This window comes from Apteryx mantelli, chromosome 4 (genome assembly GCF_036417845.1).
Source record: "Apteryx mantelli isolate bAptMan1 chromosome 4, bAptMan1.hap1, whole genome shotgun sequence".
Classification (NCBI taxonomy): Eukaryota; Metazoa; Chordata; class Aves; order Apterygiformes; family Apterygidae; genus Apteryx; species Apteryx mantelli.
In genome coordinates this window covers 84,677,697-84,697,515 of record NC_089981.1, presented here as the reverse complement: position 1 = coordinate 84,697,515, position 19,819 = coordinate 84,677,697, and the positions used below count along the sequence as shown (strand labels likewise).

At 40.6% G+C, this 19,819-nt stretch overlaps 1 protein-coding gene and 1 long non-coding RNA gene across 7 annotated transcripts in view; one reads left to right on the top strand and one right to left on the bottom strand.

Annotated features, from left to right (window-relative positions):
• Positions 1-1,846: 1,846 nt before the first annotated feature.
• On the bottom strand, positions 1,847-3,524 carry LOC136992011 (uncharacterized). The gene is made up of 2 exons (XR_010884041.1): positions 3,045-3,524; positions 1,847-2,849 (listed from the first exon to the last, which is right to left on the bottom strand). It is a non-coding gene; the product is annotated as an uncharacterized lncRNA (long non-coding RNA).
• Positions 3,525-4,004: 480 nt separating this feature from the next.
• Positions 4,005-19,819, top strand: part of ARID4A (AT-rich interaction domain 4A) — a 51,968-nt gene continuing 36,153 nt past the window's right edge. For 3 of the 6 annotated variants that reach the window (XM_067295112.1, XM_067295111.1, XM_067295109.1), the window contains exons 1-5: positions 4,008-4,131; positions 5,009-5,080; positions 6,680-6,790; positions 9,016-9,081; positions 9,987-10,077. In XM_067295112.1, the coding sequence (XP_067151213.1) occupies positions 5,075-5,080; positions 6,680-6,790; positions 9,016-9,081; positions 9,987-10,077 (274 nt within the window). In that variant the 5' untranslated portion in view covers positions 4,008-4,131; positions 5,009-5,074. Of the gene's footprint in view, positions 4,132-5,008; positions 5,081-6,679; positions 6,791-9,015; positions 9,082-9,986; positions 10,078-19,819 lie in introns of all 6 variants that reach the window. The other 3 variants (XM_067295110.1, XM_067295115.1, XM_067295113.1) reach the window with 2 other exon arrangements.

The window sequence follows — 19,819 nt, the reverse complement described above, 5'->3', positions numbered from 1 at the left end:
TAAGCATTTATCATTACCAAAAGATATATAAACATATGTATGTGTATATGTATATATGTCTGTGTGTATATATATACACACACACAAATATGCAACTTATTGCTGATGGTTAAGAGTAAAGCACAATTTTTTTCCATGACTAAGAAAGTTTAACCTTTCATTTTTATAAACCAGCTACCATTTACTGAACTTTGTGGTGTCAACTTTCACATTCCTCTTCCTCCCCCCCTGTATTTCTGGATACTAAGTAATTAACTTCTTGACACACTTCTCTCGGAGTATACCATTACTCAGACAGTAAAGCTCTGTGGCAAGCATACAGCAGACCTCTTCATTTGTACAGAAATGCAGCGGTTTCACACAGACAGATGTTCTGAACCTCAGGGCAGATGCTTGCTCAACCACCACTGAGAGTGTCGCCTATTTACTGACAGAATGGAAACCAAGGGGGAGAGCATTTAAAAAAGGAGAACTAAACACTAGAAAACAAAAATATAAGAAGCTAGAAGTCTAGACATCTTCTGAACATCCATGAAGACAGACGCAGAGTAACATACTATTTTATTACATGCATTCACAGCCAAAATATTCTAGAAGTATTGATTCTTGTTCTAACACTGAGCTTCTTTGTATGTGTATTCTGAGTTACATGTACATACAAGAAATGCAGTACATCAAGAGTACTACTATTTTGAACAGAATTAAGACTTAGTTAGCCCAGAAATCCCTCTTTTTATAATCTTGCCTCTCTTCTCAAGGGAGCCACACGATACTTTCAACAACTATATTTGTCTACTACTTGTGTTCTTATAAGCAATACTGTAGTTAAATACAGAAGTTGCTGTACTTGCCTCTTGAGTGCCGCATCTGTGGAAGACTTTAGCAAGATTTCTGGAAATTCTGCAACTAACACCAAAGAAGTTTTAAAATACAATATTTTTTTCTAATTTACTTACAGGATCCAGCCATCACCCAAGCTCTAGAATTACATGTGACTGAAGATCAGTTACATGCTTAGAGTAACTTGATGCCTTTGTGTTGGTGTTTGTTTTTTTTGTTTGTATTTTTTAAACTTAAGCAGCCTTGTGGTAATCTGCACAGACTAAGACATTCCAAGGTGAGTCTTCTGTACTGCATATATATGACTTTTGGTACTAACAACACATAATACAAGTACTGCTGCTTTGAAAAGTGTTAAGTATTTTTCTATTGTTAGCCTATTTACAAGGAGAGTAGATAATAAAAAGACTTACTATGATTCAGTCTCATTTTGTAACTTTTCCTAAAATGTTAAGTCTGTATGATAAATTGGTTTGTGACAGAAAAATCTGCTGTTCATTTTTTCCTCCACTCATTCCAGATTTTCCCTGTAAGAGATCTGGGGGGTGGGGCAGGGGATATGGGGGGAGAGAAAGGATCCTGAAGTCTCACAGCTGGTAATTAACCCTGACATACATTTAAGATGCAGGATTTCAATATCATAATGTAACTTTGAGCCCTGAAATTCATATTGCAATTAAAAGTTATTTTAAATCAAAGTTTTCTCTGGGTTGCCAAAAGCACAGCTTTTTCATTTCATTATTGCATTATTTCATTCCATTATACTAGACATCATCCCTAAGTTGTGTCAGAATGTTTGGACTATTTGGTGAGCTGCCTAGCTTGGCATTCTTAGGTGCTTTAAATACCATAAAAGAACAAGTCACCCGCCTGTCGACTAAGCTACACAGGAAAAAAGTCCTTTTGCTCACAGTAGTTAGATGGCTAATGGGCCTCAACATTCCAGCTGCAACAGATACACACAGGTGGCTAGGATTTTTCTGCTAGAAATCAGAAACAAGACTGATTAGTTTAATCATGAACTGTTATTTATTGAGTGGTACTACACTTAGTACAGAGATACAAACAGGGCCTCAAAATACTCACAATTTAAGTTATAATTTGTCCAATATATTCCACGGTTTACAGAGATCAAAAGTTCACATTTAAAGTGGATTTTTTGAAGTTTTGCTAACAGTAGGACTTAATATATTCTCAACAATAATATGCTCTTCAGTTTATCCTCTTTATAAAGCACAACTACAATACAGAAATAAGTTTGCTACATCCCTCAACATTAAAGAAAATCCTTCAAGCCTTTATACATTTTTATATACAGCTTCAAACATCTTTATATTTGCAACTTAGATCCAAACACTAGAAAATTAGTTACCCTTCCCAGTCAAATCTAAATACTCCTTATGTGCATTAACCCTTCCTACACCTCTAAAGCTTATCCATACTATACACCACTGCTCAGTAAGTTTTCTAGAGAATTGTCCCTTTTCCTGCTTATTTCTAAAGTATCAGATTTAACAAAAACAAACAAAAAAAACAAAACAAAAAAACCACGCTGAAATCACAACTGAAATGGAGACTGCTCCTAAGCTAGCAGTCCCATTTCTGTCAGTATTGGCACAGAGACTCTCTAAACTATACTGACAGGTCCCACCACTGCTGTTTTAGGCAGACCCAAGGCACGTCATGATGCTGGGAACGAGCACTGTCAAGCACACACTCGTTGCTCTGTGTAAAACACTGGATCTACATTACATTCAACCATAGATCAAATCTTATATAGGAAGTTAAAATATGAAACTATAACTAAAACTCACATATGTTTCCTGCCTCATAAGGCTGTACCTTTAGAGACCTTCCATCACAGACACCGAAGGACTGGACAGGACTACAGCTTTTTCTTTTTTCTTTTTTTTTTTTTTTTTTGGCCTCAGAAGTACTCAGCCCCCAGTACCACTACAGTCTTCCCGTGTCCTTGCTGCATCTTCCTGCAAAGAGATGACCTCAGCCGCCTGGCGGGAGGCCAAGAAGCGATCACAAGCGCCACTGCCATGTGCAGAAGCGACCGAGCAGCGAGAGCCGGTCACGTTCCCCCTCCCCGAGCTTCACCCCGAGTGCGTCATGGGCACGAAGGGATGATTAACGGCGACGGAGCAACGCGCTCCCCCGGGGAAGGGAAGCGCAGCCACCCCGTGCCCTGCCCCTACCTGCAGCCCCGGCGGTGTCTCTGCTAGGGCGCTCGGCAGCGACGGGGGCAAAGGAAGGGGAGAGCCGCAGCCGCCTCCCCGCCGCCGCGCAGTCCGCGCCTCACCGGGCCGCCCGCCTCCTCCCAGCGGGCCCAACGGTCGCGGGAGGCGGTTACGCCACGCGTCGCCAGAGGCGCGCGCGCCGCCGCCGCCGCTTCACTTCCGGGCCCGGCAGGGCGCCGCTCCCCGCTGCGCCATCGCCGCGGCAGAGGGCGAGACGCAGCCGCCAGCAGCGCTAAGCGCGGGGGTGGTGCTGGGAGGAGCGGGGAAGGCGCGGCCTCCTCGGAGTGCGGGACGAGGCTTCCCGCCGCCGCCCCCCACCGAAGGGGCGCAGACCACTCCCGCTCCCTTCCTCCCGCGGCCTAAAATGGGAAAGAGCCTCACACAAAATGGCGCCAGGAGGCAGGCCGCGGCGCATGCTCCCTGGGACCCCCCCGGCCACTGCCGCTGCAGGACTCTGTCCCCGCCCTCCGCCTCCCCGCTCCCTTCTTCTCGGCCCCTCCTCCGCACCGTTTCTAAGAGACGGCGCGCACCAATCGCAGCGCGCCGTTGCTCTTCCTGACCCCGGCCGTAGCCAATCGCCGCGCCCAAAGCTACATCCGGATCCAGATCGCGCCAATCAACGCGGGGGAAGGCTGACTTCACTTCAACTGCGGCCAATCGACTTGCGCTGCGGAGGAGAACCAATCAAAAGTCCCGGTAGCCCTACCTGCGTCGACGGTTGACCAATGCTTTCCTTCAGCCGCCCTGTGACCAATGGGGGTGCTGTCCGCGACGCCCAATCCGGGTGGGGCAGAGTCCCCGGGGCGTCACGAGGGGCCAATGGGAGTTCGAGCAGGACAGATTCTGCTCAACAGCTTGTTATTTGGCTCATCGCTGGTGATTCGGTGCGAGTCCGGGCTGGAGGGGGTGGAGCGGAGCCCAGCCGAGCTGCCGCCGCCGCCGCCGCTGTCGGGGCTGTCGTCGTCGCGCAGGGGGCCCGCGGCGCTGGGCGCGCAGCGGGGCCGGGCCGGGCCGGGCGCTGCCCCACTTCGCTCCGAGTTTAAAGGTAGGAGGGAGCCGGGGGGGGGTTGACGAGCGGCTCAGCAGCCGCAACTCCGCCGCCGTCCCGGGGGAGGGGGGGGGCGCGGAGCGGGCCCCCCCCCCCGTCACTCCCCTCCACCGCGGCCCCATCGCGCCCTCGCAGCCCGCGAGAGAGCGGGGACAGCGCGCCGCCCCTCTCACGGCGGGGACGGGGACTCCCTTCCCCGCCGACCTCCACCCCCGCCGCTGCCGCCGCCGTCCTCGTCCCCGGGGCTGCCCCGACACTTCCCCGCGGCGGCGGGGACGGCCCGCCCGCGCCTCCCTTCATCCCCTCCGCCGCGCGGCGCCGGCCCGCCCCCCTCTCCGCCTTCCCCCCCCCGAGGCGGGGCGGGGGGCCGCGGCGCCCCGGCGGGCTGCCCGGGCCGGCGGGGTGCGGGCGGGCGCGAGAAGTCTGTTGGGCCGCCGGGGCGGGGGGCGGGGAGGAGGGACTCGGCGCGTCCCTCGGAAAGTTGCGAGGGCCGGCGGAGGGCGGCGGGGGGGGGGGAACGGCCCGCCGGGCCCCGCCGCCCCTCGGCGGCGAGTTGCCCTCCTTCGGCCGCGGGTTTCGCTGCCGAGCCGCGCGTGCGGCGCCCCGGCCTCGCCGCCCTGACACGGCGCGAAGGGAGCGGGAGCAATGGCGACGTGACACACCGAGGAGCCGCCGGGCGGGAAGCGGCGGGCGGCGGCCCCGCTCCCCTTCCCGGTCCCGCGGCGGGGCGGGGGCCGGGGCCGCGGCTGGGCCGGGGCCGGGGCGAGGCGGCTCCCCCCATCTCGCCCGCCCGCGCCGGGCTCCCCGCGCGGCCCCGGCCGCCCCCTCGCGCAGCGACCCACGCTCGCGCCTTCACCCTCCCCTTGTTTTCCAGTGTTTTCCCCCGCGCTTGTGGCGAAGAGAAGACTTTGAGCTGGAATCCCTCACATAACCCCCGAAGATGAAGGTAGGCTAACTCCCGAGCCGGCCGCGGGAGCGAGTTGGGTTGTAATCCCGCGTCTCGGCGGAGCAGCAGCAGGGCAACGCCGGATGCTGAAAATCCCGTTCCTGCGCTCCGGCTGGTGCGCGGGCGAGCTGCGCTCCCGCAGTAGCGGTCTGCAGGTTTAGCAGGTCTCCGAGTTGTTGTCCTTTGGGCTCGTGCCTTTAAATGCTTCCTGTATCAGCAGCTGCTATTGCAAGTTTGCAAAACCGCAGCTTTTGTCCCGCCTTAGCTGTTGCCGTTCTTTCGGTGCGGAGGCTTAACAATGCGGGATAATTCACAAAAGAGGGGAAAACTTTTCTTGCCGCAGAGATGCAGAAATAACTGTTGTTCTGTGGGTGTTTTTTTATTATTATTAGTTAATATTCTGTGCTGATTTCCTATACTGATGGACATTTTCAGCGTGGTAACTTTGGCTTTGTTTATCATTTCTTACAAGTGTAAATAAAGTGAAATATTAAGTAATGAAGTCCAGATAAATAAAAATATAATTAGAAATATATTTTTTTCCTCTCTCTTAAAATGTGTAAGCAATTAAGCCTTTACAAAGACATTTCTGGAAAAAAAAACCTGTAGTTAACAGCCTTCTGTAAGGTTATAGCAAATTTATCTAGAGGTGGTCTTCTAGTCAGCAGAAAAAAATCTCTCTATAAAATGCTATAGACTTAACTGTAGGTATTAGGATGATAGCAATCTTAAATGTTTTAAATAATCTCTGTGATTGGATTGCTTATAACTGATAAAATTGCAACTATCTTTTATGCTGCCTTCCTAGAGTTGAAATATTTTCCTTTTGTACGTTGTATAAGAATGACTTGAATTAACGGTCATTCCTATACATTCTTGCCCTCTTTATAAGGATAAGTTTCAAATATCAGTTCAACATCTCCAAAGATATTTCTGGGAGAATAATCAGGCTGACAAAACTGGGGGTCAACATCACAGGTGAAACAAAACTTCCTGCAACCTATTTATGATGTCAGTGTGAAATCAGCTGTTTAGCTAGCCTATTCTTTTTAAATTTCTTAGCAAAAGTATTTATTTTGCTTATAAAGATTTCTGTATTGTGCAAAATAATGCTTTTTAGCATTTATCTCTTAATTCTATTAGAAGTTACTACTCTTACTTTCTTTTTTTTAATATTTGACAGTTAATTGTTCTGTGCCCCATTTTGCAATAATTCTGTAGAGAAAAAAGTTTCATAAATCATTTGGAAATGTTTGTTTAGAATATCTTAGGTAAAAATATCTAATATCTGAGAAGATCATCAGCCCTCTCCTTGTTCATTGATTCTACTGGAGAAGAATGATGGATCATTGTTAGAATTCAGTTAACATAGTCTAAATTTTAATATATATCACTCTCCAATGTTTGTTTGTTTGGTTGTTTTTTTTAAGAGCAGTATGATTGCAGTTCTGAGTTGTACAGAGACTCTTTATGGCTTTAAGGATCAATAGCAATAAAAGTTTAGATGTAAAATGAAATATATGACAATGTAGCTACTGAAAACAATAATTTCTTCAAACATAAGACTAAACTTTGTTCATGTTTGTTGTTTCTTAATAGGCAGCAGATGAGCCTGCCTACCTGACAGTGGGAACTGATGTCAGTGCCAAGTACCGTGGTGCCTTTTGTGAGGCAAAGATTAAGACAGTGAAAAGACTTGTGAAAGTCAAGGTAGTGTACTATGGTTGTTGCTGGTTTTATCATAGCATTGCATTAAAAGGATTGTCAGAGAAGATCATAATTCTAAATTTTAGAAAATGGTCATCACTTTACACTGTGAATTTTAAAGAATACTTGAATATTTTGGTGTATTTAAGTTTTTCCTGTTGTTTTTATTTTTCCTTACAAGGGTGCTGCAATAAGAATGGGTTTTAAAATTACTTATTCATGCTATTTATTTCCTGATCACAGTTTCCTTCTATTTGTGAGTGCATCAGTCTCACAGCAGTCAGTTTTGATGTCACAAACAGAGGATTATGGCTTTACATGAGTAATGAGGAATAAGAGCGAACTCTTCAGAAGCAAAAATTCCGTTTCATTCTAGCTGACATTTTCAGTTCTGTGTCTTGGAAGTTAAGAAGCAATGCAAAAAATGAATCAATGTAAGAACAAAAAAGATAGCTGTAATTAGTTTCTTAATCCAGTTTTTAGAATTGTCCAGGAAGATATTTGTTAGTTTTGAGCATCTTGCTTCCAGATAGTCTCTCTTCTAAAGTGCGTTTCTTTACTGTAATTGATTTCCTGTGCAGGCATAATACTGGCACTTAGTATTCATTCACACTTACAGGTTTGATGCCGAAACACCCCTCCCCCCACAAAGAAAGCATTACTTTGATATTGTATTATTATTGTTAATGTTAATGTAGGAAAACAAAGTATAGAACCTGGTTAAATAGAAGTTAAGAATGTAAAGTAAATACAGAAATTGTACTTTGCTCTCTCAAAATCTTCCCACTTCCTACTTTCTAGTCTACTGTCCAGGATATGTAAATAAGGTTTTAGTGACCCAAAAAACCCCAACAAATAAAGAGATGAAAGCTTCTTTTTATAACTACACATCTAAGTTTTCAGGTGCTTTAATGCTTAGATCAAGTAGAAAAGCTATCAGCCTCTTCAGTTACATATGTAGATCATATTACTTTATCAGAGTGCTTTTCATGATAAAAAATAAACAAAACCAATCCAAATCTTTCAGTCTTTTCCCCTGTTCTTAATGAGTACTTCTAGAAATTTGTGGTGTTCTTCGAAATCTGTGTTAACAAGATGCTCCGTAGGGAGCAGTGTGCTGCCCTTCTTAGTCTGACATGTTTGATTCTGTATCTATACTGGTCTGACATAGTATTTAGACTGTTCATAGGTGTGATCTTCTTCTTCTCTTAGAATCATATCGTTTATTATTCCATGATAAGATTTGGAAATACGTTAAGCTACTATGACTTGGTGGAAATTCCTGTCACTGTATCTCGATTATATTATAACAATTGAAGCGTTAACAAGCTGAGCCTGATCTTGTAATGAAGAGTCTGTGGGCACACCCTGGCATGCTTGCCAAGTCTAGGGAGTTCAGTAGTCTTATTCCTGAGTACCAGGGTTACCTGTATTCACCTCAGTGCTGATACAAAATTTAAATAATGATTACATGAACTCTATTATTATTCTGGAGTCATATTAATATGAATAATACTTTGTGTGTCTGTTTCATCATGCCACTAATACTGTTTTTAAAAATACTGTTACAGTGTATTCTGCATTTGGGGAGATTTTGGGGGGAGCTGGAAAACCGGACATCTTTGTAGATGGAAAGAATGTTTCAGGAATTTCTGGAACTGATTTTTATTCATTATACTTTAAGTGATTCACATCTTTACCATAGTAAAGCACTTCTTGCTCAAGGTAACAGATAGGGTGCTTTTGCAGCCAGTTCAGTGATTTTGATGCATGTTTAATATATAGACCTTTACATTTTGCATGCTGTAGTAAACAAAGAGCTTCAAACAATGTGGTGTTAATAAAGTATTGCAGTTAGTATAGACAGAGATAAAAAGCCCCTTTAGGCTTCTAATCTGGAGACCCAGTTCCAGACATGTCCTGAATTGTGTCAAAATTGAACCTCAGAGTTTCATCAAAAATGTGTGTTCTTTTCCTTCTAATGGCTGATGCTTGATTTGACTTTCCTCTTTAGTTACGATATTTCAGATTGAGTAATAAATGTGATACCTGGGCTTCCTGTGAGTAAAGTCATCCGTGTTAAATGTTTTGCATTAAATAATGTTCAAGTCCATTTGATCGATGAAGACTTTATTTTCCATGTTGTTGCCATAAAGGCTCTTTCATATACTTTTTGTATGCTGTTAAAAGTAAGATATGTATAAATGTGTTAATGAATATCTTTCCAGGTGGTCCTGAAGGGAGATAACTCAACTCAGTTAGTGCAAGATGACCAAGTGAAAGGACCTCTAAGAGTATGTATATTGCATGGCTTTTTTTCCTTAATCAAATAAATTGTAAGATTCTAAATTTTGACATTGTTTTTATGGGTACATCTTCTACAGCATTTAAATCAACAGGAGAAGACCTGTTGCTTTAGATCAGGTTGATTCTGAGTAATCTTAACTTTTGTGGTTTCTATAAGCTGTTTCCACTTTTCCATGTGGTATAATTCATATCAAATAGTATACACACAATGCCTTCTGTAACTTCTATAAGTAATGGAAAACTTGATTTTATGTGACGCAAAACTCAAGCCTGTTAGACGATGGTAAATATGATTGCTATAATCACATTTTAAAATAGTTAATATACTTTATATAAAGTATGAGTTTGCATATTTATAATATGCAGTGTTTATTTGCTAAAACAGATAGCTGCATTACGAAACACTGACTGCAAATTCAGCTCTTTGGTGGAGAACATCTTGTTTTGTCTTTCTTTCCTCTGTTGCTACTGCAAGATCAAAACTGGTTGTTGTAGCCTGTTATTGAAACTTTGGTCTATCTGACAGTACAACACTGAATAAAAGTATTTGAATTTAGAGCAAACTTTATAGTGTTGAAAAATACCGGAAATAGTATAAACTGCATATACTCAACGATAAAGTAATATTTACTTTGACTGAATATAAGTCCTGCTGAAATTAAATATTCTGAGATCCTTACTGCTTTACCGTCTACTCAGAGTTCAGCTAACATATGCTTAAGGACCTTTGTTCTTACAAGCTATATAACCGATGTCTACATTTCACAAAGCAACATTTAGCTAAAATGAGTAAAAATATCTAGCCTGCTAGAGGAATTAGTGTGTATATCTGTATTTCCTCCATTATATGAGTTTGGGATTACCTGTAACCTTTAGATACTCCCTTTTGCAGGTTGGTGCAATGGTTGAAACCAAAATGCCTGATGGATCCTTTCAAGAAGCTGTTATCAGCAAGCTGACGGATGCTAGTTGGTATACTGTAGGTGAGTAGCCACGTGCTTTCGCTCATCATCTCTTGAACAATATATTTCTAATTATAGGTAATAGTGTAAGTAATTATATCTTGTATTTTAAGATCAGAGAGAGGTTTTGGAGGAGACTTTTTTCAAGTATTCCAGGCCTTCTTTCCTTTTCTATTTAAAATTGAGGATAATTATTTCATGTTCAGGGAGGTTGTTGGAAATTTGATTGCAGGACTGAGCAATCAAGTCTTATTTGGTGCAGTGTATGTATACTGATGCTGGTTTCAGTCACTGGAATTTAAAGTTTGTATCTTTTAAAATCAGGAAATAAATTATTTGAAATTGCACTTCTAGCTGAGAACTCCTGGCATATAATGAATGACTTGGATGCAAGTGTTCTTTCACTATGTATGATCTGTTGTTATACACAAGAATAACATCTCTAGTATCAATAGTTTCTTTGCGTGCTGAAATCATTTCTCTGTTTAGTGTAAAGAGTTGGGGGTCATGTTTTGTATGAAGCAATAGGAGAAAGGTGGGGGTTTTTTTGTTTGTTTTTGTTTTTTTAAGAATTGGCACATCCCGCCTTAAAAAAAATAGGGGGCATTCTTTTATAACTTAAAATTAACCGTTGGTTTTAATATCATTTTCAAGTAAAGATTAGCTAAAATGAAAGAGAAAACTATTTTGCTTCTTGTTTGGGGGACTCATGCTCTTTTCAGTTACTGAAATAGAAACCACAGAATCCAGGTTCAGTGAAATTTCTGTGTTGAACAAGGATTTGCTGCAAGATAAACTTCATTATTTTGAGTAATAAAAACTGCCTATTCTGATCTCTACATCTTTCTGACACAACTTTAGAGAGAGAGTGATGAAAATCAGCAACCCTTTAGTAATACTAGATAGGCCAATAAGCAAGCACAGTATTTGAATCAAGTAGCTTTGCAAGCACCCATCCTTTTGCACAGCTTCTTTACAGCAGTGGAGGGTTATATTCACAGAGAGTGGTGTGGAGGGAACATGCTCCTCTTAACTGACGTACACATGCTACTCTTCTGCATTGCTTTTGACATTGATACTTGTAAATATTAGTTGTTGTTTGTTACTTCTTACTGGCTGCCTTGTATACTGAATGTATTCCGCATTACATCATATTCTTCAGTATTCTGTTGAATTCTGTATAGTGTGAAGTGTCAATTATCTTGATTTATTAATCTAAGAGAGAAAGAAGCTGTTTTCAGTAGTCCGACTTGTTTTGTCTTTTTCCATTGCAATAGGTTAGCTTATGATTTCTTTGGTGGGATCAGGATAAGGCTCTCACTGCAACTAATTCAGAAGGATTTATCACTATGTGATTATTATCATTGCATACTTTAAATATGAGCCAGTTGACTTATCAATTGACAAAGTTCACTGCTCTTTGCAGTTTCTTCAGGAGCATAACATTGCTGTAAAATTCTAGAGTAGCTGTAAAACAGTGTGTGTAAGGTTAGAGGGAAAGGCAGGATGAATTTGGAGTGCAGAAGACTTAAAATCTACTTGATTTAATACTATGATGTGACATACTTAATGAAAAACACTGGACTTTCAACTTTAATTTATATCATCTTAGAGATTCACCATTCTGATACAGGAGAAATAAGAAATACTGTCTTGCACTAATAATTTTATGGTTAGTGAATGAGCGTTTCCATTCTAAAACACTTCCTGATTTTAGTTTTAAAATAGCATTGGCTGGTTCTTTTTGTTTGAATTTGGATCAGAAGATTTACACCAGTAAACTAACCCTATGTATTCCTGCTTTAGTGGTAAAAAAAAAAAGCTTTCAGCTATTAATCGATAAAGTGTTCAAGTTTCTTTGTGCTTTTACATTTGGAAGGTAAACTTTAAATAACTTTTCTTGGTTTTGAGTAGTTATATGCTAAGTTAACACACACAACTATGATATGGCACCTAGAGTATGTATTTCTCTGACTATAGAATAAAACACAGTTGTAACAAATTGGAGTTGTATTAAGATCTTATGAACATTTTTATGAGCAGTATGTGGTGGCATGCTTATTGGTTTACAAAGTAAAGGTAACATATTGACTGAAGTAAGTGGATTATGAATTTTGTATCTTAATAAAATGGTTATTTTAACTTTTAAAATTGGGGAAACACACTAACCTGAGTACAAGAACACTGAGGTATGAAAAGTGAGAAGCCGTATATTTTAGCCTGCTGCTCCCGTTGTTTCTTTGTAGAAAATTTTGGATAGAAATAGGTGTACGTCTGTGTTGCTGTCAGGTGAACACAGTTGAATCGGTTCCTTTCTAGTAGGCAGTGGGCCACATTACTTGGCAGTCTTATTGACTGAGTCAGTCGGGGCTAAGGAGTTGAAGGGGAAGTGGGTTATACAGCCCTCTCATTTCTAGAATGTATTTCTGATCATGGTCAGGCTTGAGTTGGAGAGCACAAGGGAAAGCTCGTGTTTCAGTAGTATATGCTTTTCTTGTACAATTTATTTTCTGTTTTATGTAATATCTCTTTTTCAGTGATCTAAAAGCAGAACGGTAAGAATAGGGAAACCAATAATACATACAAAACCCCCAAATTTTCAAAGTATTAACTACAAAAATCCGAAAAACCTGCCAAACCAAACCCCACACATGACCTGTGCCTAATAAGAAATAATGATGTTTACTTTTGCAAATCAGACTGTCTGTTGCAGAGAGGTACTTAAAGAAAAAAAGTCTCTTGAAATAACTTTTGTTCAATAAAGTGAACCAGTACAAATTCTACATTTAATTTGCTGTAGTACACTACTTTGCTGCTAACATAATGACAGAGACACAATGATGATCAGTTCAGTCTAGTTTAACAGTAGACCTCCCGACTATTAATGGTATTGCTCTGCTCAAAATAAGTAAGGTTTCATTTAATTGTTCGTGCCAAGGAATCACGACTTTGCCTAGTTTTACCTAATAATGGTAGCACCCCAGACATTTAATCATATTGGAATTTTCAGCTGTGATTTGGAAATGCCTTTGAAATTCATCTCTCTAAAAGTATAAGTAAGTGAAGAAACAAAAGCTGTTTGGAATGAAAAGTTAACAATGTCTGGAAACTGCCGTTGCACAGTTCAGCCCTCTCATCTACTCAACTGAAACAGGGGGGATGACAGTAATAGCAGTTTAGGTTCTTTGGATAACAAATGGGTCAAATGGATTTTTTAAATCTTTTTAAACTTAATTATTTAAAATGAACTTAATTTACAAATTTTGGAGTGTTGCATCAATGCTTTTGAAGTGCTGAATGTATTGCTAGGTGATAATTACACAGCATCAGAGCGGTCTCCCAGATTCTGTTTTCGGCTGAGCCATGTTTGAATCACGGCTTGCTTAGGGTACCATCCGCAGGAGTCTCTGTGAACTTGTAAAATGCTGCAGGTAAATACTGAAATAACCTCTGAAATGACTAAAAAAGCCCTGAACAACACCTAACAAAATGCATAGTTTCATATCTGTGTTAAAATAACTGTGAAGGCAAAATTGAGATGAGTATGACAGAGTTTGAAACTCGTTTTGAACATTTTAAAAAAGATTGATGTAAAAAATCCTCTGCTCGTAACAGGTAGCTCAATTTTATAGAAATGAGCTAGTAGCTAAGTTGAAAGTATTGCCTGAGTATGAAAGATTATTTCTTGTTTATAGAACTCAGTGTAATACTTTTGTATGCTCTCTGGGTTACTGAATATGCTTTTATTGAGAGTTTTTTATTTCTAGTATTTAGACTTTTTCAATAAATAGTCAGTGTATTGAGTTTATAGACTTCAGAACCTGAATTCAGTGTTTTTTTTTTTTTTTTTTTTTTTAATTAAAAATTTAATAAATGTTCATGTAATGCCTAGTAATTGTTTTGCTTCTTTCATCTTTTCTGGAACCCATGAGCATTGATGAAGTTTTGGCAAGCTAGAAAACAGAGCTCCTTAGGTGTACGTTCTTTAAGGAAATACTTTCACTTCTTTGAAGAAGTGATAACAAAACAATGTAGTGTCTGTGTAAAAGTGAGAAACAGTATTTCAGTTGAGCAAGCATCTGAGCAGTTGCTGTTAAATCGGTCTTTTTTTATCGCCTCATCAAAACAGAACAATGTCATCTTTCTTTTGACAAAACTTAGGTCTGTATCTACCTAGATCTCTCATTAAATGTATATAATTTAGCCATATCTGTGACTGAAAGAAAAAAGACAAAAAAACCCCAAGACATTAAGCCTCCTGCTTTGTCTTTTGCTAGATAAAATGAAGGATTTATATATATATATACACACACACACACATATATATATATATATGTATGTATGTATAAAGGGAAAAGAGGAAAGAGAAATGGTGTAGTTAGGTTCCAGTAAATTTTCTTCTGAAGTGAATGGGAAATACAGCGGGGGAGCGGTGACAGGCGTTTGCAGTTTCTAGTAGACCTTGCTCTCCACAGTAAGGCTTTACTTACTATTCAGAATGAAAGGAAGAATGAATGTGTGGTTTGAGAGAGAGATATTTCTCAAGTTTTAGCTAGTGCCTTTATGTAAGAGCAGACGTCTTCCCTCTTTCAAAATTATCTTGATATGGCAAAATAATTCAATATAAATAGTAAAGATTCCATTTCTGGCATTCTTTACAGCTCTGTAATGCCACTACAGAGTTTTTCTTTTTGGCTGTGGTACGGTGTTGTACACCAACAGGGCCCAACTTTGTCTGTGCTATAGACCAGACACCACTTTTGAGGCACCTCTGTGAGCTACCTACCTCTGCTTGTGCTGCCGTCCAGACTCACGTGGTGATAACTGCCTCCTCTCATGTGGTCACTGCGGCAGTTTGCTGGGAACGCTGTTGTCTGAGCGAGTGTGCTGGGAGGGGGTTGACACCTGGCTGCTTGTCCTTGTGCGAGTGAAGTTTTGGGTGGTCCAGTAAAGTTGCTCTGCAGGTGAGGTACAGTCTGAGCCACCAGTTGCATCACTCTGAGGTACCATGTTTGGGAGGAAGGGGACAGAAATAAAAGGTAGTAGATACTTGCTTCCAGTCCTCCTCCATGTTGTATGGTTTTTGGAAATTCTGTTTCACAATTCTGAGAATGATTATCAGAAAACGAACTAACAGCGATGTTCTAGGACTTCTAGGAGCAGGATTGTGAACGGAAGTTATTTATAGTCACATTTTCCTATTTTAAAAATTATTTTCCTCTTCTGAGGCTGTGGGGGATATCTTGTGTTAACAGGAAAAAAATGACTTGGTCCTAGCTCCACTACAACTTCAAGCTCTTAGCATGTCTTAATCCTGTTTGAGGGGTGACAAGTTGCTAGTGCCACCACAGTCAGTTGATTTCATCCATGCCAGAGGTGCGTGGGTTTTTCTTTTTATAACTTCTACAGCACACTTGTTGCAGTATGTACAAGGCACTAGTCATGTTTGTGTGACTGGTTTGACCAGTTCCCCTTCACAGCATCCTGCTGAGTTCAACATCCCAGAAGCATCACTTCATCTTCTGGCTCTGTGTATGTGTCATCCAGGAATCCTAAACCACAAGTGTTGCAGGGGAGCTGTCCAAACATCCCCGCTTAGCTAGTGCTGCACGTCTCCCTAGCCCACCACAAATACAACCTTTTTGTCTTCAAAATGTTGTTTGTGTGGGTACTGAGGAAACCCTGTATTTGTCTGAAATCTTTCTGGAGGGCATATCATAATCTGAGTGTGTCTGTGGCACATACGTAACCGTACGATAGCTGCGTTGGTTGCTTTCTGGACAACCTTAAAAAAAGAAAAATAGCACCACGTCTTGCACTTAGGACTGATAGGCAGCCTGCAGATAGGGGAGCAGATGTGACAGGGGAAAAAGTACGTAAACTGAATCCTTGTTACAAGTCAAGTGGTTAGTGCCCTTGGTTAGAAAACCATTTTTGTTACAATGTGAACTGCATGTAAAAAAGTAATTGTATACAAAAACACTGCTGGGAAAATACTTTTGCAAAAAGCAGAGAGGTAGATTTTTTTTCCTCTAATCTCTTTATATGTAACAATAATATGATTGCTATAACATCTGAGAAGAAGCGGTTTCAGACAAAGTAGGTTTTTGCTTGTCAGGTGATAATCCTTTATGAGTAATCTCCAAGTTCACACTTTGGTGTTTTCAGTGATTGTTCATACACGCTTCTGTGGATGAACTGGAACTTATTTAAAATAGTTTAAAAACACTGAATTTTATAGTCTCTACAGCAGCATGATACACTGTAGCATCCTGCTGTTAAGCCCTGTCACCAGCATGAATTGACAGTGAGTACGTTCCTTTTTCTACAACATCATTCAACAAGTATTGCACAGCTCTTGTACTTTTCCTATTGCTTCCACAGTTGGGAGGAAAAAAAAAACACTGCAAAGAATACACACGCACATGTTTGTAGATGCACAAACTCATGCAGTCTTCGTGCCTCTGATAGCGCACAAATTACTACTCTGTCAGGCAGCTAGTGAAAATAGGTGTGCGTGATGATGCCGGAGCAGTTTTTACTTGTTGGTATGTACTTTCATTGTCTTGGGAGCTTTAAAAGTTTTTGAAGGAAGGGGGGTGAAACTAGTTAAAAACGTTTCCCTGGTAAGCAGTACAGAAGCTTTCCTCCTTTGCGCAATTGCAGCAACATAACTTGTTGAAGCTAGCGAGCAGGTGCAGCGCTGAGGATCATCCTTCCCTCTTTACGTGTCTCGTACAGGACTGCCTTGCTCTGGTAAGGCTACGATTGCTCTGTGAATAAGGAATAGTGTAACTATTATGAGGATGTTTTCACTAGTGTCCTGCTATGCTTCCCCCCCCCTTTTTTTTTTAACCTTAGGAATATTTATGAACAAAATGTAGTTAATAAACTGATTTGCAGCATTTTGTAGTGAGTTTCTGCACAGTTACTAAAAAATAGATTTTGGTTAGTTTATTTTTTAAAATCTCTTGTATAAGTAAATGAGAACTGATGCTGAGACAGCGTTTTTGTGAGGAAGGATCAGGATTATTTTTGTTAGGACTTAAACAGTGTACACAGGCCTAAAGTAGCCAAAGCATGGAAGATGCGTGTTCATCAATAGTGAGTTGAAAATTACACAGGTTAGTTCATTTTTGATGTACTCAGCTTCTAACCAGAGAGAATTTTGTTTCTGGCTTTTCATAAGTATTGCATTGATTCCCACTGGAAAGTTTTGTTTCTTTATTTTAGTTTTGGCTTTCCTAAGCTTCCACAAACAAAACGTTTCAATTCTGTTTCTTTCCTGTTGTTATTGACAAGGTTGGGATGAGTGAAAGTTTGAAGATTTCCATTTTACTTCCACTGTTTCAGTATGATCTCTCTGGAGCTTCCCTTCTTGGGAGCAGGACTAGAACAAGGGATCATAACACTGTGGTGGGGACTGTTCTCGCCTGTGCTGCTTAGTCGTCCTTTTTCTCCTGTCGGTGTTCTTCATTCAGCAGCGTGCATGGGGAGAAAGGCCTGTGGTCAGCATGAATGTTGCTCTTCTCGTGGGAATTCCTACTTTGTTACATTGACTTTTAACGAGTAGATTTAGGTCCCTGGCTAGTATGTATCCTTCTCTTTCCAGAAGTATTTACTGAAGTAGTCAGCTGGTTTACTGTATCTCTGCAACAAGTACATGCCCACTTTCTAAGATTAGGCAATGGTGGTACTTAAAGGGCTTCTGCTTTTTCATATTTGTTTCTTTGGAAGGACGGGGTTGGAAGTTCCTCTTCTGAGATAAACACTGTGGCACTACAAACACTTATTTGGACAACTATGTTACGGATGTGTAGGGAGATATTTCACTTTCTTCTGTCCCTGTTTCCTTCCCTTCTTAAAACCACTATGTTTACTAAACGTTTTCTTATGGAATATAATCCCTAGAATTTTTGCTATCAGAAATTTTGGACTTTGTAATGTTAACTTACTTTAAAAAAATGATTAACAAGTTGTTCAAAATTAACTTAACAGATTTTCTGTCTTTGTAGTACTAACCATTTTAATTGGAATTAAACTGTCTTACTTCTGTATGTGATTAAAAATGGGAATGAACTTGTAACCTAGCATATTCTAATAGTGTATTAAATTCTTTTGCTATGGCTGCTATCATAACATCAAAGTATTGCATAGCTTAAAAAAAACTTGCAGTCTGTCCTACTGCCTATATTTATGAAATCCTTAATATATGACAGGGTACCTTGAAAAGACAGTCTCCTAAATCTCTTAGGACCTGTATTAAAAAGTCATGCATAGGGTGGCAGTAATAGGAACAGTATTTTTTGTGAAGTAGATTTTTCTTAACAAATGAGATGAAAACCCCTAAGGTCTACTTGTTTTTTTTAAAAAAAAAAAAGTATTTTTTTTCAAGGTACTGAAAATATCAGTGCATCCTACTAATTAGCCTTTTCAATAAGGCACAAACAAGTTTCTTCACTAGAAGTTTAAAGTAGCTGCAATTACAAAATATTTCATACTTTGTGATTAATCTGAGAGTGTTCTTACTTGGCCCCACTTTAATAATTCAAAATGATATTTTGTATGGAAAAACAGTCCTATCCTTTCTCCATTGACATTTTATGAAGTGATCACTCCTTTAACTAAAGAAATTTTTCTCTTTATGCTTTTGTGTTACGTTCATTGTTGTTCTGCAGAGATGTCGTCTTCCTCTGAATCATCTAGTTGTAGTGTCAGTCGCAGATACCATTGCGCTCATCCACAAAATAAATCTTTGTAGAGTGAGCAGACAATTTCTTGGATATTTAGGAACTCTTACATGGTCAAATAAAGTTTCATTTTACCCTTGAAGCAGTTAAGTGTGACATCAAAAGATCAAAAAGATCAAAAATAAGGGTGCCCTCTCTGATTCTTCTCCATCTTTCCCTCATGGTCCTCATGAAGATATACACACACATTAAAAAACAAAACCAAAAAAAACCCTCTTACTTTCTTATTAATAGTTTACAAAAGCCAAAACATTTTTAAATAATGATAATGCTATGGTATTTCCTTCTATGTAACTACATTTAGTTTTTGTTTTTAAAGATTTGTTGTAATTTTCTAAACTGAGTAGGTGATGTCTGTAGGGACAACTACATGTACGAATAAGACAGGCCTGATAAAAATTTTCTAATTATGTCACTTGTGGGTGTTTATATGTGTATATTTTTACATATATGAAAATCCCAGTGATTGAATTGACTCTGTCCACTCTTTTAACCAGAATGAGGGATGAGAGGGGGAAGAGAAACCTCTGTCCTGGAAGAAAATAGTCAAGGTGAAACGGAGCTTATTGGACTTGCTTACTTGGAAGGGAACACACACTGTTACCCTCTGCCACGCGTTCCCTTTGCTCCAGGCCGGAGACTGTCTCTGTTCAACAGCCATGTGAGATTTTTCTACACTTTAAGTTATGCCAATTGCTTGGCCTGCTGCAGCTCAGGAAGAAGGTCTGAAAATTTGTGTTTCTCCACCTTCCCTTCCTGAAGCTGTGTGTTATCTGCCTCTTGTATGAAAGGAAGGAAAAGAAAATATTTTATCCCTTCGGAAAGAGTGTCTTTGTTTTTTTGAGCTCCACATGTTTCAGTATTGGAAAGTGGAGGATGGCCTAGCACTTTTCCCCTTGATGGAGAGGGGCAAGCAGCTGTCTCAGGACAGGCCAGTACTGTAGCTACTGCTAAAGAAGGCAGAGAGAAATGGCAGGAAAAGGCTTGTAAAAAGAGGGCCGCTTTTGAGGCAC